At 36.7% G+C, this 27,354-nt stretch overlaps 1 protein-coding gene across 1 annotated transcript; it reads right to left on the bottom strand.

Annotated features, from left to right (window-relative positions):
* Window positions 1-920: 920 nt before the first annotated feature.
* On the bottom strand, window positions 921-16,344 carry IBSP (integrin binding sialoprotein). The gene is made up of 6 exons (XM_020988592.2): window positions 16,291-16,344; window positions 16,131-16,181; window positions 15,432-15,509; window positions 9,853-9,915; window positions 5,405-5,548; window positions 921-1,953 (listed from the first exon to the last, which is right to left on the bottom strand). Exons 1-6 carry the CDS (start codon window positions 16,342-16,344, stop codon window positions 1,396-1,398), a joined length of 948 nt encoding a protein of 315 aa, XP_020844251.1. The 3' UTR covers window positions 921-1,395.
* Between the last annotated feature and the right edge of the window lie 11,010 nt (window positions 16,345-27,354).

Genomic DNA, 27,354 nt, shown 5'->3' with positions numbered 1-27,354 from the left:
ACAGCAAAGGACTTTTTTTTTTATTACTGCTATATAAATTTTAAAATGGCTTTGGCTTAGTGGGGGAGTGACAGAGGAAAGGTCACATGGTAGCAAGAAAGAAGTGTTGAATTCAAAATGAGAGCAACACCGAGGAAGCATTGTGGCCAGTTGTCTTTCTGGGACCAGACATTGAGTCCACTCACGTGGCACCAGGAGGTCGATAACACAGGTAAGAAATAGCCAGAGATCATTGCAAGTAGTAAGACAGCCAATACCAACAAAACACCAGTGATGGGAGCTTCCATGGTCACTGTTACTCTTTTGTCTCTTGGGTAAAATACAAATTCTTCTTGTTGGCATTTAAAGTCCCTTACCAAATGCCTTCAACCTATATTTCTAGGCTATTTATTTCTTTGTATGAATTCTCTGCTCCAGGCACACAGCATTACATCTCCTACCTTAATGTCATTTTATACGTTTTCCCCTGTTCTTAGAATGCTCTCCACCTTCATTTCTTGCTCTTGGAACCCCTAGCTCCCTTCAAAACTGATCTCAAGTGCCACCTTCATCAAGAGAATATTCCTCAGTCTCCCAATTGTTAGTTACTCTTTTGCCAAATCACTGAATGTTCCTTTCCTACATATCCACTGTTTGGTCATCTTTGAACATGTTATACCATAGGAATAGAAAAGATGATCCCTGAAGCCAAGAACTTCCCCATTCTTCTGTCTATATCCCCAATACATAGTACCTGGTAGATAGCTTGTTAATTAATTGATTCCTCTTAGAAGCTAGATCAATCTCATCAAACAAGTTCATAAGCACAGTAAAAGTTTAATTGTTAAATGTTAACCACATTTCTTTAAAATTCCAACATGCTTTGTGAATTGTATTTGACAATAGAAACAATAGAATATAAACAAAGGTGTACAATAAGATTCATGGCAATAATTCCACTTGAACAGTGTTTGATAGGCAACGTTATAAAAGTCTATATATCTGTTGTATAGTGTCCACAGCATCATTACATGGCATATTCTGAAACAATACCACATTTTATAATTTCATAATAATGCCAGCCATTAAAAATTTGTTTGTTTTTTTTACGGGTATGGTGCAGCAGCCCCAAAACATTCTCCAGGATTGTTATAATTTCCCAACGATCACTCCTGCTAGTTAAGAAGTGGTACTGATTTGCAAGGGCTTTCATTAGCATCCCCTAGATAAATACTAGGAATTCAGCTAATTTGAAAAGTTGATCTACTGGCTAAAGAAAGTTTTAAAGCAGCAGCACCACTCCATATTATACTGTGGGTTTCTCATATTGCATTTTCCTGAGTTCAACTTGTTAAAAAAAAAAAACAATGGCCATGTAAACCATTGGTAGGAATGACTTGATCCCATTTTCTGTCTTTACTGGTGATAGTAGTAATCTTGACCTCCATAGCCATTGTACGCATGCCCTTTGTAGTAGCTGTATTCATCCTCATACACTCTGTAATTGTCACCACGAGGTTCTGCATTCTCATTTTCATAGACTTCATACCCATTATCATATTCATTAGTGACTGGTTCTTCATATCCGCCATCATAGAGATTGCTAGTGCTTTCCTCATACGGAAGAGGAGTAACCCCATGGTCCCCTTTTGAAAGGGTAGTGGACTCATACCTGCCATTTGGAAAGGTTGTCACTTCAGTGCTGTTGCTGGCCTCTTCTTCATTTTCCGTGGCTTCAGTGCCATTTTCTACTTCTTCTTCTTCTTCTTCCTCTTCTCCCTCCTCTGTCCCACTGGTCCCATTTCCATTTTCTCCTTCAGCATTTTCATGGTTGGTGCCATTACCTCCCTCTTTATTTTCATCTACTTCAGCTTCACTTTCTTCATTTTCCTCTTCCTCCTCCTCCTCCTCCTCCTCCTCTTCTTCATCACTTTCTTCCTTTTTTGTAACTTTCTTATTTTTACTGTCTTCTTCCTATCATGAATATTTAGAAAGTATTCAGTTAAATATCTATTTAAAAACAACTAAGAATATTTCTGTTTTTTCAGTGCTTTTCTGTGTGGGCTACGCCATTTCAAACTTCATTTTTAACTAGACAACTTTAGCTTTCAAAAGACTTGCTGTGGATATGAAAAAGATTCAGAACAAGTAGGAAAAAGGAGTGTTTCTCTAACAGACCTTCTCTTTGATAGGATCATTTTTAAAGTAAGGAAACATTTTTATGGTATTCAGGATTCTGAATTTATAAGAATCGTAATATACTGTCAGGGAGCTCTATTTTGCTTTTTTAATACTCTTCTACCTGGGTGTTAAATTGAAATCCTAGGAATGGAGACATAGCTTGGGATGACGGAGTTTAATTTTTCGTGATAGAGGTTGAGGAAAAGTCTCCTTTTTCACAGGTGAATTGATTTACTGTAGTTAAGGAAGTTGATATTTTAATCGGGATCTACCATTTCTTTAGTAGAAGGAACTCCTGATAAAGAAATTCCCTCCATCAAAGCTATCTCTAACTTACCTTCTTAAAGTTACTTCGAGGCATTGAGTGATTAGGTGACTTGCTGAGGGTCACAGAATCAGGATCAGATCTTGACTCTAAATGTGCCTATCTCCAAAACCAACTTGCTGCACCACTACAACACTCTGTTCTCTAAATTGATAATTATAGATCTGTGAATTGAGTAGCAGTACCAGAGATTCTCAATCTTAGTGCTTTATCCACTAAACTCCCATAATAATTTTTTTTGAGGCAATAGGGGTTAAATGACTTGCGCAGTGTCACACCGTTAGTGAGTGTCTGAAGCCAGATTTGAGCTCATATATTCCCAACTCCAGGGCTGGTGCTCTATTCACTGTACCACCTAGCCATAACCACCTCCTCTTAAATGAGCTCCAATGATTCCCTATTACTTCCAAGATCAATCATAAACTTTTCTGTTTGGTAATTGAAACTCTTCATAACTTTATTCTTTCCTCATTTTCCAGTCTTACACTTTGTTCCCCTCCATAATTCTCCTGATCTAGCTGCACCAATTTCTTTGCAATTCTTCTGATGATCCCATATATGTCTGGAATTCTCTCCTTCATCTCTACTACCATCCTTCTCTGGTTTTCTTTAAAACTCAACTCAAAGGGAAGCTAGGTGGTGCAGTGGATAGAGCACCGGCCCTGAAGTCAGGAGGACCTGAGTTCAAATCCAGCCTCAGACACGTAACACTTACTAGCTGTGTGACCCTGGGCAGTCACTTAACCCGATTGCTTAGCCAAAACCAAAAACCAAAACAAAACTCAACTCAAGCTCTACCAATTGCCTTCTTCAGGCTCCAATGGACTTAGTCATTTGCAAGTTATCTCCCCTTATAATGTAAGCTCCTGGAAGGAAAGGACTATTCTTGCCTTTCTTTATATTCCCAGTCCCTAGCTCAGTGCCTGGCACACAGTAGACACTTAATAAATGCTTTTTGCCAGCCTACCTGGCTACTGAAATATCTAGCTTATTTGAGAGGCAGTAGGAGATCCAGTCTCAGAGTTTAATAGTTACCCATATACCCACTGGGAATTCCCTACATCAGCGATTCTTAAAGTGTGGTCTGCAGATCTCTGGGTGTCCCTGCAACCTTTTAGAGGTCTTCAAGATAAAAACAAATTCTGCAATAATATTAAGACATTATTTGCCCTACTAAAAAAACTCCTTCTTTTCCTAATTGTGGGGACTGGATTTTCTTCACATACTTCAATCCAAAATAATACATTGCTTCAGACTGAATGCAGAAGCAGATATAAGAATCCAGTTGTCTTCTATTAATAGACATTGAAGAAATGTGGGGAAAAAATAATAAAACAATGCCACTATTCTCATGAAAAGTTTTTGGGAAATATGATTATTTTAAAATAAAAATGTTATTTATATTAACATGTAATATGTTCATTATTATTTTTAAATGAATGAACAACTTTTAAACATTGTCCATTTAATTGCAAATATGGTAAATATCAATTACATATGTGCCACATAAACAAAAGCACTTTGCAGTCTTCAATAATTTTTAGGAGTGGAAAGGAGTCCTGAGAGCAAAACTTTTGATAACTGCTGCCCTACATCAATGAAATCAAAATCTGGGGTTATCTATATCTATATGTCTATCTATATCTATCCATGTGGATATGTTCACAAACTTGGATATATAGGTATATACGTGTGTATATACTTTTGTGTATATGTATTGTATATATACATATATATATATACACACACACACAACATTTATATGACAAGTTCTTGATTTTTTTTCCTGTATTCTACTTGAAGGAGAAAGAAAGAAATCCAAAAGCAATAAGCTGTTATTATGGATTTTGAAAAATAAAAAACAACTTCCAGAATAATTATCAGCTATGGTATGCTTGTGATTCCCTGTCATGCCTTCTCCCCAATCTCTACCATTCAATAGCATCCTTCAAAATCCAGTTTAAATGTTACCTTTTCATGAAGCTTTCCCTGGTCTCCAAAGCCAGAAGTAATCATAGAAATCATATAATGTCCCCAATTTTAAAGATAAGTAAACTGAGTCCAAGAGCTGTTAAGAAGTAGAACTAGTATTCAAACCTGTGACCTTTTAATCTTACCTGTTAAATTATAAGGTTGTCAAAAGCAGGGATTGTGTTTTATTTATCTGTGCGCATGTGTGTGTGTGTATCTCCTAAATGAATAGAGGAATAAAAGGTTTAAATAAATAATAATTAAATAATAAAAGTCAGGAGACCTGGATTCAAATCTCATTCTTAGTATCTGTGTGACATTGGGCAAATGACTTAACCTCCTTCTGACTTGATGTCAGACTTGGTACCCTCATCTGGTCTAAATGACCACTAGCTTCTAGCTCTATGTCTATAATCTTATGTCTATAACTTTAGTACTGAATAATCAGTGGTAATCAGAATGCTGACAAATCAACTGAGAAAGATGCAGTTTTGTTCAAAAAGCTCTACTGAATAAGAGAGGAAAACTCTCTCTCATATACGTACATAAACATACATATATATATATGTGTGTGTGTGTGTGTATGTGTGTAAGAGTTTGATTAAAGGGAGTTTTATGGATAACAACTTATTAGTTAAATAAGATTTATAGGATATGAACAAGAGTCACACAGTATGGACAAGGTAAGGAGGGCACTGTTGCCATTATTGCCCCTATTGATGATACCACAAATCCAATCTACTATTACATTTTTAGTTAACTAGAACATTCTGTTACCTAGTTATTCAAGCATTCTAGCTAATTGAAGTTTTAGTCTATATGCTTATTTCAAAGGACACATTAGAAGTGTTCATAGCTCTTTCAACTACAGACAATAGAAGAAATGCACTATCTCATGGCAGAGGGACAACGAGGTCATGTTAACTTAGGGTAAAATGCAATTGTCACCTTCTTTGGCATTTGGATTGCTGCTAACCCCACATCCCCGCTTGCAGTGGTATTGTCCTCTCCATATCCAGCTGTAAAAGCAGATACAGTGGTGGATTCTTCACTTCCGTTAGATTCTGTTTCCTCTTCTTCGTTTGAAGTCTCCTGGTAGGAAAGCCCACGACAAACATTTTGTTTTAGCAAATAAAAAGTAAACCAGGCTTCAAATCTTGTCACAAACTAGCAGAGAACTGAGCTTTCGGTCTATCATCCTTTACTAGTATGGTCTTTCAACTTCTAATACCCTTCTCTCTCCCTTAGCTATGCTGAGTCCCTCTCCTTTTATAAACTTAGCTCAAAATCTATTTTGTTCCAGAAAATACCTACATTTTATACACCTAGTAACTGAGGGATCTAATTTGCTCTCACTGCAATGTGTGTATTATTTCTATTTATTCAATTTATTTTCTTCTTTCTTGATGAAAACTGTATAATACATCATGGAATCCATGGACTCTAGATAACTCTTTGCTGTTGATAGGGAATCTTTTCCTCTTAGATGGCTGTATGATTTAGGTCTCGATGAACTGACTGTATAACATTTAGGGGTTTTTCTTCAATAGGTGAGTTTTAACTTAAATACATCCCCAGAAAACACAGCTTACACTTTTATAAGATATTAAGTTTTTGAAAGCATTTGTCTCACAATAACTCTCTGAGGTATAGAGTCATATGGCCAGGTCTTTGTTATAGGAATAATCATGGAATGTATGGTATTATATAATTTTGCAGCTAGAAAGAATTTATATAATAAAATTCACAACAAAAACTACAGATTTGAGTGGGCAGCATTTTTTCTGCCATTCAATCGGTTTTTGTATCTGGGTAGTTTGGAGGTAATTATGGTACTGAAGATGCCAACCTTGAGGTAGAAGCAAAGATCACAATAATTATGGCCCTTACAATTTTTGTAGCACTTTTTACAGGAAAGCAAATGCTGGTCCATATTTTTTAGTGACCAACAGCTGAGTAGTATATAAAGAATGCTTAAATACACAATTCTATTCTTTTAAAAATTTTTTTTTATTTTTAAGCAATTGAGGTTAAGTGATTTGCCCAGGTCACACAGCTAGGAAGTGTGTTTGCTTTGAGGCCGGATTTGAACTCAGGTCCTCCTGACTTCAGGGCCGGTGCTCTATCCACTGCGGCACCTCGCTGCCTCTATACAATTCTATTCTTGAAGAAATTATTCATGACATATATTGTGAAACTTTTGTGTATGCTATAAGTCTTTAACATCTTTCAATTCTTATTTCTGATTCATATTTTCTAATTAAAAAAATCCTCACCCATTCCTAATTTTCTTTTTATAAGGTACACTCTCTCTTTAAGGCCGTTTGAAAAAAGTGGCAGCTAATAATGAAAAGAGCAGAAAAAAGTATTTTGTACAAAGATTTGCACTTATTGTCAAAGCTTCGATGAACATTGTGATACCTGATAGGAATAGAAAACAAACTTTGTTTTATATAAACTATTAATTATCTGCATTTGGAAATACAACTTCCAAATGGGATTTTGGAAAGAAAAATGGTCTGCAGTATACTTTGAGACTTCAGATCTCTTTAACAACAAGGTGGAGTAATGCCTCACATGTGTGGGAACAATTTGGCATTATAAAGACGGAGGAGAAATCTTTTTTATTTATTTTTAGAAATTAGAGAAATGTGAATATGTAGAAAAACAATTTCAAGGGCACCAAAAACAGAGACTCCTGTATTGAAGACTTCAGAGCTTCAAAATATGGTGGCATGATGTCTAATTTGCATATACATTTATGACTATAGGGAGTAAAATTAAGAAAATGGGAAATCATATACATACATATTTGGAAACTGACATGTGGTTAAAAGGGATTATTGATTTCATGGGGAAAATTTAGGTTCTTTTAAAGTAAAAGTCAAGTCAGTGAGAGTCAGGAGGCTTTCATATAAACTATTGAACATGATAGAAGTCCCTGGGGCTTCATAATGGGAGAGGAGGAGGAGCCTGAGAGGAGTTGAAGGGAGGGGAGGAGGGTGAAAAGTTGCTCTATTGGAGTTATAGCAATTAGAAACAGTCAGAAGAGAGGAAGCAATTGCTGATTGGTCAGAGAGAACTAATGTGATTGGCCAGGAGTTCAGATCCAGTTATTACCCTTTAGTGCCGCCTACAGTTTGAGAAAGGTAATGCCTTTCATGAGGGTTTGTTCATCTCTGCTGCCCTCTCTGGCTTGAGCAAAAAATGCAGAAAGGGTTTTTACAAATTCTGGTTTAAAGAGTAAGCCCTAATTCTGTTGCTGGGAGCTCCATTCTGATTGGACAGTGTAGCATCTGAATAAGTGCATAACCATCTGGTCTGCCCTGTAGACACCAAACATAACCAGTTTGATGGCATTTATAATTCTTTGGTAAAGAGAACTGCAGTTCACATTTTGAGCTAACATTTTCTAAATGTCCCTTGAAGAGTGTGGATTAAATGAAAAAGCCTATAAAAAGTATTTTCCCAGTTGAAAAGTGGTTAGGGTCAACATCCAGGCTTGGGACTTAGTCTAAGCACTGGAGTTTTCTTCTTTTATCTGTTTCTCTGCCATGTTTCCATAGGTACATGTCCATTCTTTTCTATAGCTTTTATATGTATTTTGTGGTGTATTTGGTGTAATACATTAGTATCTATAACATTTATTTTGCCTAATTAAATAAATCACTCTTTTAAAATCTAAAGGTGCCATTATTTTGAATGGTTGATTATATAAACATTACACAAAATGTGTATACATTGCCTTGTGAGTGGTCAGATGTGTATGATAAAACATAGTGGTTGAACTCTTAAGAGCTAAAGTGGTAAATAGGGGAAGCATATTTCTCCTCAACACATACCACAGGACTCTGGGAGAATATGAATGTAGCCACTTAGGGGTGATTTATCTCTGGGATTAAATCTGTTTATGTGAGAACAATTTGGTGGAGTGAGTTAAATCCAGGGTGCCTCACAAACCAGGTTGAGATGCATGAGGCCCCAAGTGTGACACTCTAGGTGTATTTATACCCAATTTTGTGACTAGACTCTCCACCTGTAGTATCACATTTAAGGTTTCATATTATGGTAATATTGGAATAGGGAACTATATCCCATTAGTGGTGTTATGCTTTGAAGTCACTGAGAATTAAATGTTTATTGATTGACTTAGAGGGTCATATTAAGTAAGATCTTCCAATATGGTAGATAGTGATAGACTGCATTTATTTTCATAATGATCTTTTTTGAAAATACTGTGAGCACTACTTTACAAGATGATCTCCACTCCACTCCCTTTTTCCTTTGGCCACATAATAAAACAAACTCCATCAACTCCCTTTTTTGCCTCCTGTAAATCTGTGAACCAACCTTCCATTTAGCTGTACCATCCTTCGGTCTTTGAGTTTTGTTTATGACAGGTATGTAAAGATTGTTATGATTTCTTTCCTTCAGATCTATATCCCTTCTCTGATCATTTGGCAAATATCTTACATTTTGAGTACCAACAACTGAGTTAATGTTAGAGATGGTCTGAAGACCTTGTGATTCTTAGCATCCTTTGGTTCATTGATGGTCAATCTGCCATAGCTATGGCCTAAGTTTAAAGGAGGGTGCACAGGGCTAAGGGCCATTTGTATTTTTCCTTTGTTTAAGGGGGTCTGTTGCTAAAAAACTTATCATCAAATTCCTAGCCTATTGGTGATGAACCTGTCTTTTTTTAGCTAAGATGACCCTTAGAAAAATGTCTCAGCCTCCTTCTGGGAAGGGTATGTGAATCTTTTCCAGTATCATTACTGTAACCTTCCAGAACTTGAAGTCTGCAGGTATAGACTTCTAGCATAGGACACTGGCCAGCACATTGTTGTGGAGTCAAAGAATCTGGGTTCAATTCTTCCTCCCTAAAATGAAGGAGTTGGACAAGACGGCATCTGAGGCCCCTTCCAGCTCTAGATATCTGATCTTCTGATATCCCAGTGTTACTTCCATGTCCCAATGAGGCATGGGCGGGAAGTTTTTTGGAATTTTGAAGTTTAATCATCTTATATTTACAACTCCAACAATACTGAGATGATCATTTACTCACCCTCTATCATCATGTCCTAGTTATCTAAATATAGGCTTTCAGTTGCTTTTTCATCATACTTTTAACCCTAACTCAAAAGTAGAAATACTTCAGAGCTTGTATAATAATTCCAGGTAACTTTAACTGGAAAGTTAGGGCAACGTCTGGGAAATTGTTTCAATTTTTAGCTGAATTGGGATTGAGTTACCTACCATCACTGCTCTCCAAAATAGAAAGCAGTAGGCAGTAAGTAATCCTGGGCATGGCTGTTAGTGGAGTATAGCACCTCTAGTTTCTTGTTCATTTTCATGGTGTTCTGTTTGTTTTGACATTGACCACAGAAATTACCCACCTCTTCCTCTTCCTCCTCTTCTGAACTTTCACCATCACCTTCCTCAGATGAATCACCATTGTGCTAAAATATATAAAAAGACAATCAGAGTTGTCTGCAGCTGGTCGCAAATAACACCGAACATATAGAAATATCAAATAGAGCTTTGTATTTACTAGATTGCACATATAGTCAATATAATGGTAAACTAAAATTAGAATATAGAGTTACAGAATTTTAGAAATGGAAAGGATCATAGAGATCATCAAATCTAGCTCCCTGAGGCTCAGAAATACTGTAACTTTCCTGTGGCTGACTTGGAGATAAAGCCTATAGTTAGTCCTATTTTAATGTGCCTTTAAAAAAATCAACATGAAATGATAGTTGCTTGGAATATAAAGTCACTTTTTCCACAATTAAAAAAAATCATTACTTTAACAAACATTTATTAAGTGCCTATTGTGTGCAAATCAATCTAATAAATGATGGGAAAGATAGAAATTTCAGGTAAGATATCATTTTTCCACTCGTGGAGTCTAGTAGGGGAATAAGATAGCAACATAATTAACTATAACTACAGGGTTGCTTTAAGAAATGATTACATTTAATGCATTTAAAATAGCACTTGATTTAATTTCCATTAATTGTCACCTAATCTTTCCATGTCTATTTTATTATCTGTAAGCTTTCTTCCCTCAATTCTGGCATTTTATTATTCTAAAATTCTCTGACCTCTGTTAAAAGGGAAATACACAAACATATGGTGGAGAAACAAGATTTATTAGCTTTGTATGTATTTTTTCTTCATCAAAGAATCCCTCCATAAACACAGAATGACAATCAAGATAAAAATTTTTAATTGAGTGCTATAACCATGGAAGAGTGTAGGATTTAAGGGAACCCCAAATACCATCATATTCACTTGGAAAACTGAAATCATTCAAGAAAATTTTAGTTTTTATGTGACCCAAGAAAAAATTTAAATGGGAGGGGGATATTGTTTATATTTGGTGACATTGGTTTATAATAGTTTTCACTAACTGCTAATTTCATGCTGATTACTGTGTCAAGTAGTACAAATTTTTACTTTTCCTTATTAATGGATGGTATAGATAATTAAAATGTCATCCACAAACTTCACCCTAGCCATTAATTTCAACTTCCTCCCCATTGTCTTATATTAGAAGCACTAGTAAAATATAGAACATGCCACAAGATTTTCTACGTTCTCTCTACTCTTTCCATTTAATGGTAAACATGTGAAGGGGCATTTGAAGACAGACAGCAGGAGAAAATAGAAGAAAAACCTTGAATAAATAAATTGGTGTAGTTGTTTTCTGAGTAATAGAAGATTTCCTGATTAATGATGACCTTGTGAGTTTGTAAAATCAGTTACCATATATTATCTTTAATGTATTTTTAAATTTTCCCTTGATTGAAAAATATTATCATCACCCTTGAAAAGTAGTAATGATAATTTTTAATATCAGAGACTTAATACTTCCTGCCTTCCCTATAATAGATCAAAACAAATTCTCCTTTTCTTCCTGGGACTGTCAAAAGAGGTATTGAGCAAAAGAAAAGATGTAAGAATTGAGATCCTATAAATTTTTAGCACATTTAAGCTTTAGTTATAATGAGTTAGTTTTGAGCTAGCTCTTTAAAAATGTAACCACAGAAGTATTCTCTTGCTGTTGGATCATGGAATCACAGAATTTTAGAGTTAAGAGGGAATTTAGCAGTCATCTACAAAAAAGCCATATTTCAAAAAAAATTGATACTTTAACACAGTTAAGTAATAATTGGGCTTCTGGTTTCCAGCTGACTTCCACTGAGGGGGAAACCCCTTACCTCCTGAGGTAACATGTTCCGTTTTTGTAGAGCTCTTATTGTTATTAATAGTTTTTATTGACATCAATTGCCTCTTTGCTGCCATTCTATGTTCTGGGGCCAAAATGAACAAATCTAATCCATCTTCCACATAGCAGCCCTTCAAATACTTGAAAACAGCTACTGTGTCCCTCAGGAATCTCCTCTTCTCCAGGCTGAATATGCCTCATTCCTTTTAACCAATTCTTATATGCAAGATCCTCCATCACCCTACTTGACTTCCTCTCAACACTCCATTTTTGCCACATTCTTTTCTTTTTCTTTTCTTTCTTTTTTTCATTTTTTTGGAGGCAATTGAGGTTATGTAACTTGCCCAAGGTCATATAGCTAGTGAGTGTCTGGGGCCATATTTGACCTCAGGTCCTCTTGAATCCAGGGCCAGAGATCTAATCCACTTCACCACCTAGCTGCCCTACTATGGGGCTCAGAATTGAACATGATACTCCAGATGACCTCTGATGAGGTTAGAGCACAATCCAACAGCCATGGTTTTATTCTTGGAAGCTCTCCCTCTGTTTATGGAGCCCAAGACCACGTTGGCTTTTTTTTTTTTTGGCAACATCTCACGATGCCAGCTCCCATTGAGTTTGCAGTGCATAAAATCACCTAGAGCTTTTTTTTTCCCCCCGGAGAAACTACCCTCTGACCATCTCTCCCATCCCATAATCAAGAGGTTCATTTCTTGAACTCAGGTGTAGGGCATTGATCGCTTTTGAATTTCATCTTATTAGATTCAACTCAATGGTCTTGCCTATGAGGGTATTGACTCAGTGACCCATTGTTCCCAGATCTGCTTGTCAATCAGTGTTGGGGGGAGAAGCTTCAACAGGAGCTGCAAACCCTGCTTTCTCAGCAGCCATACTCCTGACAACTGGAAAAAGAAAATTCTTACCACCCAAGTCTCTGGCACTGTCAAACGACTCAAAATCAGAAATGGATGTGTTTTTATCAGCGGAAATGGCATTTATAAAAAAAGATGCATTTCTATCTACTTTGCCACTGTACCCTAGGGACCATGGGGCACTTCTATCTGACTTGTGGCTAAGATTTCCTATGCATGTTGCCTTCCTCCATTAGAATGTGCTTTTCCTGACAGCAAGTATTGTGTTGCTTTTCCATTGGTATCTTCAGCGCCCAGCACTATGCTTCACACTTAGTGATGACTTAATAAATCTTTTTCTCCCTATAAATTTACTTTCTGTTCTAGGTGGAATTTAGTCTTTTTATATTTTCTATGTTGTTTCCATTGCAAAAAATAACAATAACAACAATGACAAAACCCTCCACAAAAGTGTAAAAACTCAAACTGTTGTGTAGAAATAATATCAGATATCATTATCACCTGTGATATTTCACAGAATCACAAAGCCTTAGAATCCTGATTTCTATTGCTAGACCATCTTCAGCTTATTAATATCATTCTAGATATTGGACATCTTCAGTTCTGTAGGTGCTACTCCATCTTTCCATCCTTCCATCCTCTTTCTTTCTTTCTGTCCCTTCCTTCTTTTCTTTCTTTCTGCCTTCCTTCCTTTCTTTCCTTCCTTTCTTCTTTCCTCCCTCCTTCCCTCTTTCTTTCCCTTCTTCCTTTCCCTTCTTCCTTCCTTCCTTTCTTTCTTTCTTTCTTTCTTTCTTTCTTTCTTTCTTTCTTTCTTTCTTTCTTTCTTTCTTTCTTTCTTTCTTTCTTTCTTTCTTTCTTTCTTTCTTTCTTTTCTTTCTTTCTTCTTTCTTCTTTCTTTCTTTCTTTCTTCCTTTCTTTCTTTCTTTCTCTCCCTCCCTCCCTCCCTTCCTTCCTTCTTTCCTTTTCCCTCTTCTTTACATCTCCAAGGTACGTTTTTATAGCAGAATATAATCCTAAGAACCCTTAGCTATCCACATTATTTCTACTTATATCTCCATAGACTACTGTGAATTTCTAGAATTATTTACCCACTTACACACACCATAAGGAGATAGTGTCCATTGGAATAGAAAAACAAAGAAAAGAAAAACAGCCCTAAATAAAAAGAATGCTAAACAATACTACAAATATCAAGATAGTCCTTTTCTAACACTATAAAAGTTAGAAATTATTCAATACAAATGTACCAAAGAAATATGTCAAAGATACCATACCAAGACCATCATTCTTCTAATGTTGACTGTGGCATAGAATAGACGCCTTGAATATAAATTACATTATAATATTTTAAAATAGTTAAATCTCAGATTATTGCTTTGTGTGTGTGGTGAGGGCAAGTATCTTTACAAAAGTATCTGGTTTCTTCTTTCAAATTTTAAAGGACATATCCCATCCCCATAGAAGAGAGGCAGTGTAGTGTACTGGATAGAGCCTTCAGGGCAGGAAGACCTGGGCTTAAATCCTGCCTCTGACGCATTTTGGTAGGGAGAAAGTCATATAACTTCTTGGCACTCCCCAGACAACTCTCTAAGGCTATAGCTGTAGTTAAGTTACTGGTTTGAATTAGCAGAGAAAATTTCCACATAAAAAGTTTCACATATTGATGAAATAATAGGTTTGGGACAAAAGGAAATAGAAGAAATTTCTATGGGAAGATGGAAACTCATCTCCATTGCTGATTTCCTATCCCTTCATAAGGGGTTCAGTTATCCTCTCCTCCCATTTCCCTCTGTCAGTACAGTACATTAAACAGTTACCCTATTGCTAGTCTTCAACATCAGTTATACTTTAATGAATAAACTAGAAAATGAAATTTGAAGTTTTCCAGGATTGCCAAGCCTCTTTTTGAGGCTTCCTGGATCAATCCTTAAGCATCGGGGTCCCTGGATCTTTCCATGGACTTGACAAGGTTTTGCCCACTGACTTTTCCCACTTTTCCCGACTCAATTCAACAAACTTTTACTAAGTGCCTAGTATGTGCTAGGTTCTGGGGATTCAGAGACAACATCCAAATTGTCTTCACTCTTGAGGAGCTGTAAACTTGCCTCAATTTTTGATGCTAAGATTTAGACCATTTGTTTATGACATTGCTGGATCAGCTGTGATAGGACCTGTTAATTCATCATATTGATCATTTCATACATGCATCGTAAAAAGCTCACTAGATTTGGAGACAGAAGACCTAGGTTCAGATTCTGGCTTTTCTATTTACCATGTGACCTTGGGCACATCACTTAACCACCCTCAGTCTCCTCACCTGTGAAATGGAAATGATACATGTTCCACCTACCTCACAGGGCTGTTGTGAGGTTTAAATGAAATGAGGGTTGTAGAAACCATGGTAATAGTAAAATACTATGCTAATGTAATTTATGTTATTATTGACTGTGTAGATCAGAATGACTAATTTCTGGCAATTCATTAATTGGGCAATCAGTCAAAACAACTGGATTTAACTTGTTGAAGACTAATTTTAAATTCTAGACATGGCATTGATGGTCTTGCTTTAAAACACAAGCTCCCTTTGCGCTTTGGTGAACCATTTAGAACACCATTGGTGGTTGGTACTTACTTTGGTTTGTTTATAAAGAATAGTAGATTCTCTACTGCCATCTGCCCTGGGTTGAGACAGTGAAAGTTTTGTATATCAAAGTAAGCTGAGGCCATATTGGATGCTGCAAGTTTTCAGAATTTCTTTGAGTAGTCACTGGTAAAAAAAATTATTTTTTGTCTATACTTTCAAATAGCTATTTAAGCATTTTGATCTTAAAACATTTATAATGGGAAAAAAGTTAGCTGAAGTAATTACCTGAACTGGAATTCGTTTTAGAGGTGGGTAAAGGTAGGAATATTTGTAAATATAATATCGATGTCTGTGATTGAAAACCTAAGGGAAAAAATGAAATTAAATGTTTATATTTAATAAATGAACAAATGAATGAAGTGGTCTTTAAATTAAATGGAAGAATGAGAGTAGTTGAATTCCATTCTGGAAATGACAAAGCTTCTTTAATGACTCCAAATTTCTACCAGAGAAAAAAATTCCCATTTTTCAATACCAATATTCTACTAATGGATGGTCATGAGTCACTTGGCCAAACATCATCTGAATAACCAAAAACATATATCCCCAGAGGGCAGCTCAAAGCGTGGGCAGGCTGCAACACATAGGAGGAAATCATGAAGAGGAAGGCAGGCAAAAGACATTATCAAACAAATGTATGCTAGAAATAGAAGATGGGCTGGTCATGCACTGGATGATTGTCTGTGTGTTCTACTGGTAGCCTCGATGTCAGAAGAAATTGAGGAAGGCTCCAGTGTGTATCTGGCACCTACCTGTGCCAAATATTTTGGGAGGACGTGGACAAGAGTCCTGATGATGAGTGGGCCTGGCAAGATTGCTACAGATGCTGTTGGAGGGAATACCCACGCTAATAAAATCACATTACAGTGAGACTTGCCATTTGAGAAGCCTATAAAAAAAGATAATATAAAAAAAATCAGTTACCCCATTTTCTTCAGAATCCTCTAATTTGGCCCTTCGATAGAAGTTTTTTACCTGGAAGGGAAAAATCAATATTAAATGTGCATATCAGTTGATCTACCTATCCTTCTGTCTGTTTTTCCATAAACAATGGATAAATTAAGAGAGCAGGAAAAGAACTTACTGAGAAAGCACAGGCTATTCCCAAAAGGCTGAGCAAAATCAGGGCACTCTTCATTTTGTTGCTTCCTGAAATTAAACAGGTTACAAATGTATTATCATTGTAAAAACAGTTTTTGTATTTCTTCCCACATCCAAGGAGGAATCTGTTCATTGGGTTTCACTTGTTTTCACTCTGCTTGAAGTTTTTTTAAAAAAATTTATTTCCAAGCATATTGGCCTCAATCAATTGGGGAATGGCTAAACAAGATATGGCATATGATTGTGATGGAATACTACTGTGCTATAAGAAAAGATGAGCTCGATGATCTTAGAAAAATATGGAAAGATTTGCATGAAATAATGAAGAATGAAATGAGCAGAACCAAGAGAACTCTATATACAGCAACAGAAATATTATTTTAAGAATGACTTTGAGTGAGTAAGTAATTTTGACTATTATAAATACCCAAATTAACTATAAAAAACATATGAAGAAAGTGGCTATCTGCATCCAGAGAAAGAACTGATAAATAAAAGTATGTATAGAATAATTTTACATAGAAATACACACACATATATATACATACATATATGTATATGTGTGTGTGTGTGTGTGTATATATATATATATATATATATATATATATATACACACCTATTTGTGTCTAATGGTAGCCATCTTTATAGTGGAGGGGAGAGGGAAGAAAAAAATTTACGTGAAAATTTTGTTGTACATTTGAAAGGAATAGTAGATTTGTAGTTTCATTTGCAATCATCTTTTTTTAATTGTACTATGCTATGGAAATGCTTTTCTTATTCCATAAATTAAAAATAAAATAAAAACAAAGAATATTGGCCTATATGTTGGCCCATATGAAAGCTAATACCACATATTCCTATGTTTAATCTTGCATTTTGTGTATGTTTACTGTGGTAGTTACTGTGGATCTGTGCACTAATGAATGCAAAATGTTTCATTTAAAAGGCTTTTGTGTACACCCAAGGAAAAATGAGTGAAGAATAGAAGGATGAGGGATTCAAGATTTAAGACCTTACTAGGTGAGGCTTTTCATTTTCACTGAGATAAAAGGTCCATTTAATCTCTATGTGTGAGCAGTTCTTGGATTGGTGCTGAGAGGAAAAATTAAGAAAATGAGATCCAATGAGATGGTGGTAAATAAAAAACTGTAATAGGAATATCTATAATATCCATAGGAAGATCTAAAACCTTTAGATTAGATATGAATACAGGAGGGCAGCAGGGAGGATATTCCATTACATACTGACGTAATGTGAATGGCAAGCTTCAAGTGCCCTCTGGTGGCATGTATGATATAGCACCCAAGCCCTTCCAGTTATCCTGACTTAGAACTGCAATAAATATTGCTTGGCGGAAGGGGAAAACAGGGATGAAAATGTGCTTTATAAACTATAACACATGGCTACTACACTAGCCCACAACTTGTTTTACTGTATTTATTTGCCCATTTGCCTTTATTTATTCTGTATATATTTATATATACAGAATTTATTTTGTATATATTTATTTATTCTGTATATATTTATATATTTTCACATCTCTCTGATAGAATTTAAGCCCCTTGAAAGAAAGGATTGCATTTTGTTTTGTTTTGTTTTGTTTTTGTTTCTATTCCCAGTGCCAACACACAGCGCATAGTTGTGCTGGGAAAAATTGAAGCCATTTGCCAAAAGCTCCCTCTTCTTCCCTGGTTCTCATGTTACCCACCTGCCTTCTGCCACAATCTCCCCCTTCACCTCTATCTCCCATAATTCCCTCTGTTGATTATTTAACATTCATCCTGTATGTAACTTATTCATACATAGTTGTTTGCATGTTGTCTCCCCTACTAGCCTGAGCTCCTTGAGGCCAGGAACTGTCTTTTACCTTTCTTTGTATTCTCAGCTCAGAGCATAGTGCCTAGATGTTCTTAATGAATTTTTATTGACTGATTATTGATTGATTGATTGATTGATGTATCTGAGCATATTAACAATACCAAAAGTTCTATGAGAAAATGTGTTCCGATGTCCTATTTGGATGCCAGAAACATATCTCTTATGTTCAATATAATCAATGACTGCCTCTTTCCTCACCTACATGAAAGTGCAAGTGGGGAAATGTTGGTGGTAACTCCAAGTTATTCATGAGCTGCTGGTGTGCATCAGTAAAGCTAGGCTCCACATCGGGAACTCCCCACCTTGATGAATGCACAGACCAAAAATTCCTATACAAACACAAAAAATTCTCCCCCAAACCAATAGGGAGCAAAAAATAAAAAGAATTCACCTCTCCCCCACCCTAGACTTTCTTTTTCATTTAGACTTTGTAGCAAAAAAAAGGTGAAGGCCAGAAGATAATAGTAGGAAGAAATGGAATAGGAACCAGGGATGCTGTGATAAACTTAATTCTATTGGGACTTGGCTTATAGCCATGGCTGCCACTTCTGCTCAGCCATTTCTAGAAGAGTGACGTTTGTGTTTGTGTGTTTATGATAGAAAAGTGGAAAAATCCATTTTCATAAATAATATCATACTTGTGCTAGGTTTGAGCTTTCAAGGAAGAGAGGCCCAGCCCTTTCTATACACTGTTGAATAATACATAATGGATGAACTCATTCATGTAGAAAGGACAGAAGTAACACAAGGGCACGTCTGCTTCCTTACCAGCTGCTGATACCCTTCTTTTCCCTTGGTTCTGGGGAGTGAAGCTGCCCATAAAACTTCTTCCAGGAAATCAGTTTTTCAAGACAAGGGCTGAGCAACAGCTGGCCTGCAGGACTTGGGGAGCTGCGGAGACTTACACTGAGGTAGACAAAGATTGCTGAATGCTACAATCTAGGACCAGCAAACTCCAGCTACCTTTGAATTCTCAAATCCTATGTACATTAGATGACGCTAAACATTTGGTTAAATAGATAAAATTGATTTGGAGTCAGGGTCTGCACTCATATTTTTACCCATAAGTCCACTTCCTCTGCTGGAAGACGGGCCTAATGTAACCAGCCCCTTTCAAGTAAACAACATTGGTTTTAATTATGAATCTAAGAAAATAAAACTAAGTAATTTTTTAGATTTTTATCTGTCTACTTTCCAACCTACTGTATAACACATTTATAAGTATTTTTTCTCTTTTAGGAACTTCTTAGTGCCAGTTCAAGATTTAAAAGTACTACTTTTAAATTAGTTTATTTAAAAGTAAAGTATTACTCATGTCAGTCAGCAAGTCAGTCAACAAATATTTTTTAAGCACCTACTATGTTCCAGGCACTACGCATAACTCTGAGGATACAAAGGAAGGCAAAAGACAGCCCCAGCTTTGAAAGGGCTTATAGTCTAATGCGGAATACAACATGCGAAAAACTGTGTAAAAGCAAGCTATATGCAGCATACATTTGAGATAACCACAGAATGAAAGGTAATCAAGAAAGTTTCCCTGTAGAAAGTAGGATTTTAGCTTGACTTGAAGAAAAACAGGACAGCCAAAAGATAGAGATGAAGAGGGAGAGCAGTCTAGGCATGGGAGCAGCCAGCAAAAATGCCCAGAGTCAAAAGAGGGGTGTTCCAGCCTCAGACACTTACTAGCTGTGTGACCTGGGCAAGTCATTTAACTTTGAGTACTTCAAAAAAAAAAAAAGATGTAATATCTTGTGTGAGAAATAGGAAGAAGGCCAGTGTCACTGGATTATAGCATATATGGTGGGGAAGAGAGTGGGAGAGGGTGAGGTAAGATGTAAGAAGACCAGAAGACAGAGAGGAATGGGGCTATGAAAAGCTTTGAATTTTATTTTATTTTTTATATTTTATATTTGATTTTGTGTTTTATATTTGATCTTGGAGGTGTCAGGGAGCTTTATTGAGTATAGAAGTGATATAATCTTAGGAAGATCACTTTATGGACTGGAGTGGGGAGACCAAGCAGAAGTTCACTGCAATAGTCCAGGCATGTGATGATGAGGGCCATGCCAGGGCAGTAGCAGTGTCAGAGGAGAGAAGGAGGCATAGCTGAGAGATGTTATGAAGGTAAAATTGACAGGCCTTAGCAATAGATTGGATATGGAGGTGGAAGGATCAGAGAGAGAAGGGTCAAAGGTGAAATCTATGTTGAAAGCCTGGGTGATGAGTGGTGGTATCCTCAACAGTAAAAGGAGAAATTATGAAGGAGTGGAACAGGGAGGTGGTGAATTCAATTTTGGACACGTTGAGTTTAAGATGTCTACAGGACATCCAGTTTGAAATGTCCAATAGGAAGTTAGAGATATGATACAGGAGGTCAGTAAAGAGGTTAGGTCTGGACAAGTGTATATGAGAACCATTAGCATATAGATGGCAACTGAATCCATGGGAACTAGAAATAGTATAGAGGGAGAAGAAAAGAGGGCCCAGGTCAGAGTCCTGATCTGGATGAAGTAGCAAAGGAGACTGAGAAGGAGCAGTCAGATAGTTGGGAGGAGACCCAGGAAAGGGTAGTGTCATAAAAAACTAGAGAGAGAAAAGAAGGATCAAAGAGAAGAGATAGGATGACAGTATGAAAGACTGCAGAGCCTTCAAGCAGAATGAGAATTGATAAAGGGCCTAATAGAAAGATTGTTGGTAACTTTGGAGAAAGCAGTTTTGGTTGAATGATGAAGTCAGAAGCCAGATTGTAGAGAATTAAGAAAAGAATGAGAGGAAAAGAAGTAGAATCACCTAATTGTAGATGGCCTTCTCAAGGAGTTTAGCCACAAAAAGGAAGAGAGAAATGGGACAATAGCTAGTGAGGATGGCTGGGTCAGGTGAGGGGTTTGGGAGCATTGAGGAGATATGGCATTTTGTAGGCAGTGGGGAAGCAAATAGGAGAAAGGAAGAGACGGAAGATAAGTGAGGGCTGAAATGATAGAGGGGGAATCTGCTGGAGGAGAGAGATGAAAGGGGGTCATTTATGCAAGTAGAAGGGTTTGCCTCACCAAAGAGAAGGGGTGAAGAAGGAGCTAGTGACAGAAGGTATCTGGGTGATGTGAGGCAAGAAAAAAGGGGAGAAAAGGGTCACATTTAACCAACCCAAATTATACCTTTGGTAGTATATCCTATGGACTTTTGCAACTATTTCCATATACAACCTAGTCTCTTTTGTCTCCCACGTGAGGAAGGCAGGGACAGAATATGTGGAACCTTCTATTTCCTTTTTTTTTCTTTTCTTTGAGAAATTTCATGGAGTTCCAAGAAGTTTGAATAATACTCACTTGGAAAAGCAATTGAGTAGTTCTCTCTTGCATAAAAAGAAACATAACAGAATTATGGTTTTCAATGCTTTAGCAATGGAAATGATTCATTTCCTAGGAAATATTTAAATACTTTGAAGACTTGAAATTTCATTTGTGCTTGCACTCCCCCTAATTGTTTATTCCTCTGAAACTTTATAGTAGTTCTTTGGACATTGATATGTTCCCAGAATTCATCAATCTTGAGAAAAATTATTATTTCTCTCTTATGTTAATAACCTCATTCAGAAATAAACCCTGGTAGCCAGTCTTTGAAGGACATTACTGACCTTGCCCAAAAATTTATCTAGGTGGAATTGTTACCCCATTCAACTAGAAAACCTTATAAAAAGAATCTAATTTAGATAAATTCTGGCTCATTGTGTTCTATTAGGGCAAGCTGGCAAAGTGGAAAGGTTGTGGGGGTGTGGTGAAGATCCCTTTGTCTACATTGCCTGAGGCTGGGGGTGGTCTGGGAGTAAGACTGACATAATCAATGTCTTGTGTGTGTGTGTGTGTGTGTGTGTGTGTGTGTCCCAGCCCCTCATTAGAATACCTCCGCCTATTATAATATTATTCTCTCATTAATTGTTAACCAATCAGAGTTGATTGCCACCTGTTGGGAACACCCACTCTTCCAAGGGCATATAAATGTTGAGAGGCCTCCATGATTTGTCTTTGGTTTACAAGAGAAGCCAAATGACAATCCTTTTATAAACTATTTGCTAGCTGTCATTAACAAAATGATTAATTACCCAGAAATTATGTCTCTTGAACTTTTCATTCATCATAGACTTTACAAATTTAAATAGACTGGCATTTAAATAGACACAGTCCATCACCTGGCCCATGCTCAAAGCTAAATGTATTTACACAGTACCATGAAGCCTTTGAGTAAAGCTTTAGTGGAAGTTCCCAGTAAAATACAACTCCAGTAACTACATTTTAAAAAACATACTGAAAACTGTAAAATTCATGTTCTTTTCAAAATGTCTCTTTGATGTGTCATCACAAACCAATATTCATTGCAAAGCGACTGTTTTTTTGGAGGGGTAAGGCATCTGTGACTTTCTCAGTGAACTGAATGCCCAGTGCACCTCTGCCAATGCACCTTGGCATCTACTTTATAACATAGCATCTTGGAGAGCTACCTGAGCCACTGAGAGGTCAAGTGACTTGGCCAGATTTACACAGCCAATATGTGTTAGAGTTAGGACTTGGACCCAGGATTTCCTGACTCAAAGGCTATCTCTTTCTCTTTAAGAGTTTTGTGTTTTGTTTTACTTCTCTATCTGAAACTGCATGCTACCTTTCTTTACCAAAACCATTGCTACCATGAAAAACCCAAAGGAAGACTCTGACCTAGATTTTTCTGTTTTGTCCATAGGCACCATGTTTGTCCATGTAAGCACCACACAATGCACTCATCTTTAGACCCTAATACCCATATACTGTGCTTCAGAATACTCTTTGATACCAAAAGTTTCAAGTGGCACTGGTAGTGGGAGGAGATGAGAGAAGAAGGGAAGAGAGGGAAAGGGAGAAGAGGGGAAAGAAAGAAAAGGCAGGAAAAGGAAGGCAGACAGGAGAGGAAAGGGGAGGGAAGGAAGACTTGATTCTTGGGAGTTACATACCTACTATCTAATTATTTACTGCTAAAGTGGTAGTTGGGGTAATGTTTGCCACATTAGCAATCACAAGTAATTTTTCCATTATGTTTTTATCATTTAAGAAGCACTGATTAAGGACCTACTATGTGCCAGGCACTGTGGGCCTGGAAATAGAAAGATTAAAAGGAAATACTTGCTACCTTTGTGGAATTTATTTGATATTGAAGGACACAATATATATACATGTAAATGTAGGGGAATTGATCACTGACCAAAACTCTTCCACTCAGAAATGCAATCATCAGGTTTTAACAGTGCCCCATACAGTAATGGCGCTGATGAAGCATCCAAGAGGAACTGAGTAACAACTTAACACAAAGAGAGAGAGAAGTTCCAAGTCCTGCAACATCAGGATTTATGAGTTGCTTTTGCCATACATCTACATTTAACATGTTATCTAATATGCACTTAGCCTGGTGCCTGGCAATTCATAAGTGTTTATTGACTGACTGAGATGCACTTTACTATAACTCTTCTCTAATTTGAGCCTGCTCTTCCCATTGATGCTCTGTGTATTTATGGGACAATGGACCTTGGGCTATAGGGGAATTCATTTTTGCCTATGTTGTCTTAGTAAATGCCTTTGCTAAAAGCTAATTGTGCCTATCGTTTGAGTCTTAAATGGAAACCTACTGATGTTGTCTTGTGAGCTACAGTTTTAAAAATATGGACTTAGAATCTCAGATAGCAGCTGTCCTTTGGGGACCCAGTTCCTGAATGCAAATGCAGATTTGCGAAGTAGCCCACAAGCAGTATGTCATAAGTATGACAAAATATATGCAAAATAAATACATATATTACATTCAATTTATTTTATTTTTATTTGCTTTGTGAAGATTCTGGTAGCTTTAGGGGTTAGGAAAAACTTCATGTAGAAAAGGGGGAAAACATATATGGTGCTTTCTAGGGTATATGCCAGTAAACTAGAATGTGGTTTTCAAGAAAATTTTCTCTGCCCCTTCCTTGTACTGTGCAGTGATTTCCCATTCCTGTATTTTCATTTGGAAGTTCCACCAGCACCCCAAACTTAACAATTCCAACCTGTACCTCCTACAGCACCCCTAAACCTAGGCCTCCTTCAAATTAGGCTCCAGACCTCAGAATCAGCCTTGGCCTTTCTATGCATCCCTTACTTCCAGTATAAATAAATCGCAAGGTCTGTCCATTTTATCTCCAAAACCTCTCTTTCATCCATCACTTTCCTTCTACTTGCATAATCATGACCTTAGCTCGGGTTCTTCATGTCTAACTTGGACTGACGCACTAGTCTCGCTACCTCCAAACTCCCATCTCCCAGGAAGATGCCCACATCGTCTTGTTAATGTACAGGGCTGGCCTGTACGTCGGGCACTCCCCTGCTCAAAAGCTCTGCAGCGGCAGAGTGTCTACAAGATAATGTACAAACTTGCTCATGTGATAACTTAAGTCCCTTCATAATTTGGCACCAACCTAGCTTTTGAGCCTTCGGGGAACTCCACTCCCCTTGCAGCCAAAGTGGAATACTAACTATCTCCCATAGTGCATGCCCCTCCTCATCTCAGCCCATCAGAATCCTATTTTTCATTCAAGGATTAGCTCGGGTCATCTCCCCTGTGCACTTTTCTCTGGTCTCCCCAGCTATTAGTTTGCTCTCTTTCTAAATCACATTGTCTTATTTCTTTTAAACTCTACCCTGTATCACACTTATCCTCAAAAATGTTTTTCCCAGTAAACTGTATCTAGGCATCGCCTGCCCTATTTTGTATCTTTCCATCATAGTCACTTAGCACAGTGCCTTATACTAAGTACTTTATACTAAATGTTTGTTGACTAGAATGGAATTGATTGAATTAAGAAAGTCTTTAGATCACAGAAATAAGAGGAAAAAAATAAGGCGTATGTCAATAAGAAACCAAGTTTGAGAGGCAACAATCAACCTACTACTAAAATAATAGGAATGTGGTTTGGAATTTCATTTGAATTTTCTTCTCCATCCAAAATCAAGATCCAGAATGATCTATTCAGATTATAATATAACACAAAACTAACCCTAAATTCTAATCCTAACCCTATCATCTTGGGTTTGCAAGTTTCCATGGAGAAGATGAGTATATGATATGCTACCAAATTCCTTATTTCATCATACACTATGTATTTTCCTGATTGTAAAGACGGTCTTGGAATTTTATGTCTGTATGTCTATATGTGTGTGTTGTATGTACATATATGTATATATAGACATGCTAAGACTTTTTATGTATGTATACATGTATATGTACATACAATATATTGGAAAAGATGGTATATAGTGTTTTATTATATAAGCTTCTTAAAAAAAGATTTTTAAAAATTCTTTGTATCCCCATTGCCTAACACAGTGCTCACAATATAATTTTTTTTAAAAAATTGATGCATATTAGGTTGAAGTCTAAAGTATTATTAGATACAGTATTACATAGGTCACAATGAAACACAAAGACAGCCTCTTGGGTGCATCAGATCAACAATCTATCTTTCATACATCAGGAATCATTGGTGGGGAAGAGAAAGGGAAGATCACGAATGGGTATTTGTGGCAGGCAGAAATAAGAGGGGCAATGATTCCACGTTAATTCCCAAAGTATTAAACTGTTTGAACTTTAGCTTGAAGAGCACATCCTTTTGGACAGAATCTAAAAATTGAGAAAATACAATAAAGGAACCCCAAATCATATTACCATTCTAGGCAAGAGAAAGATTGTAGAATTTGAAATTAAGAAACCCCACCCCAAGTCAGTGCATTAAAACTTACCCCTTTGTAGAGCTGAGATGAGCAGGCAAGCTAGCAGGAGTGAATGAGTAGACAGAGATTTAATTTTTCCTCTGCTCACTCATTCGTTCCTGCTGGATATAAACTATTTTTTGTTCTCTAGCAGCCAATCACAAACACTGCCAATGTGATGTCAGAAAGTGGGTTCTCATAAAAAAAAAACCCAAAACTTCATCACTTTTTCTAGTTTCAGGTTCAGTTTATAAATATGAAACACTTTTCTAGTGCCAGGAGGTTTGCATTGTGGAATTTAATTGAAGGTTTAAGTGCAGATGAATGGTTTGAGTTTTGAATGTTCATAATAATGTTCAGGATTGAATTAAGATAAGTATCCAGGGCATCAAACTATTTTAGAAAATGATTTTTTAAAAATGATTCCTTTCCACTAAACTTGTGTTAGAAGGGAAGGAAGCCTGTGGGTGTTTTTGCAGATGCAGGACAGTGTGAACAAAGTGAAATTGCATGGAAACCTCAGTAGAGAATACACAGGCCTAACTAATGATTTACATTTGAAGATGATTTCTGGGCTTCCGTATTTCTTTATGATATGTACTCAAGTGAAAAAGCTAATTGATATGATTATGCCATTTTTTATTGATAAAATATACCTCTCAAAATATCGGGCTACAAGACATACTCTAACAGTGTTGGAATTACAATCAGAATTGGTAGGATCCAGAGAAGGTTATCAAATGGTCTTCTTCTATCAAGGATGGGCATTCACATGCAAAAGTGTGAAGCAGTCCATACTTTTACAATGCTCCAAAACACCGATAATTATGAAAATACAAATCGAAACAATCTTGAAGCTTTTCACTTCACATGCAAAAGTTGTCAAAGACGATAAAAAGAAGTAGTCACTGTTGGAAGTGTTTTGGAAAGCTAGGCATTGTTGACAGAGCTAGGAATTAGGGTAGCTATTCTAGAAAGCAATTTGTAATTTTGTAAATACAGTCACTGAAATGTCTGCATGCTTGACCTAAAGAGTCCATGAATAAAATTAAAGGTTCCATATTTATAGAATTCTTATAGAAGAACTATTTTGGAGGGGTCATAGCTGGAAACAAAGTAGATGCCTATCAGCTGGGGAATGGCTAAAAAATGTGGTACCTGAATGTAATGGGATACCATTGTGCAAATGATACATATGGTGAATACAGAAAAGCAAGGAAAGACTTTCACAAACTCACGCAGAGTGAAGTAGGAAGAGCCAATAAAACAATATAAAGCTACAATAATCTAAGTGTAAAGAACAATTCAAAAAATTGAAAATGAATGTTGAAAGCTAACAAAGGATAAGCTAGGCTCCAAAGAAGAGGTATGAAAAGATACTTCTCCCGGCTCCTTTACCAAGCTACATATGTGGAACA

Source organism: Phascolarctos cinereus, unplaced genomic scaffold (genome assembly GCF_003287225.1).
Source record: "Phascolarctos cinereus isolate Bilbo 61053 unplaced genomic scaffold, phaCin_HiC Scaffold_9;HRSCAF=440, whole genome shotgun sequence".
Lineage (NCBI taxonomy): Eukaryota > Metazoa > Chordata > Mammalia > Diprotodontia > Phascolarctidae > Phascolarctos > Phascolarctos cinereus.
The sequence above is the reverse complement of the archived record's forward strand: the minus strand, read 5'-3'. Positions and strand labels throughout refer to the sequence as shown.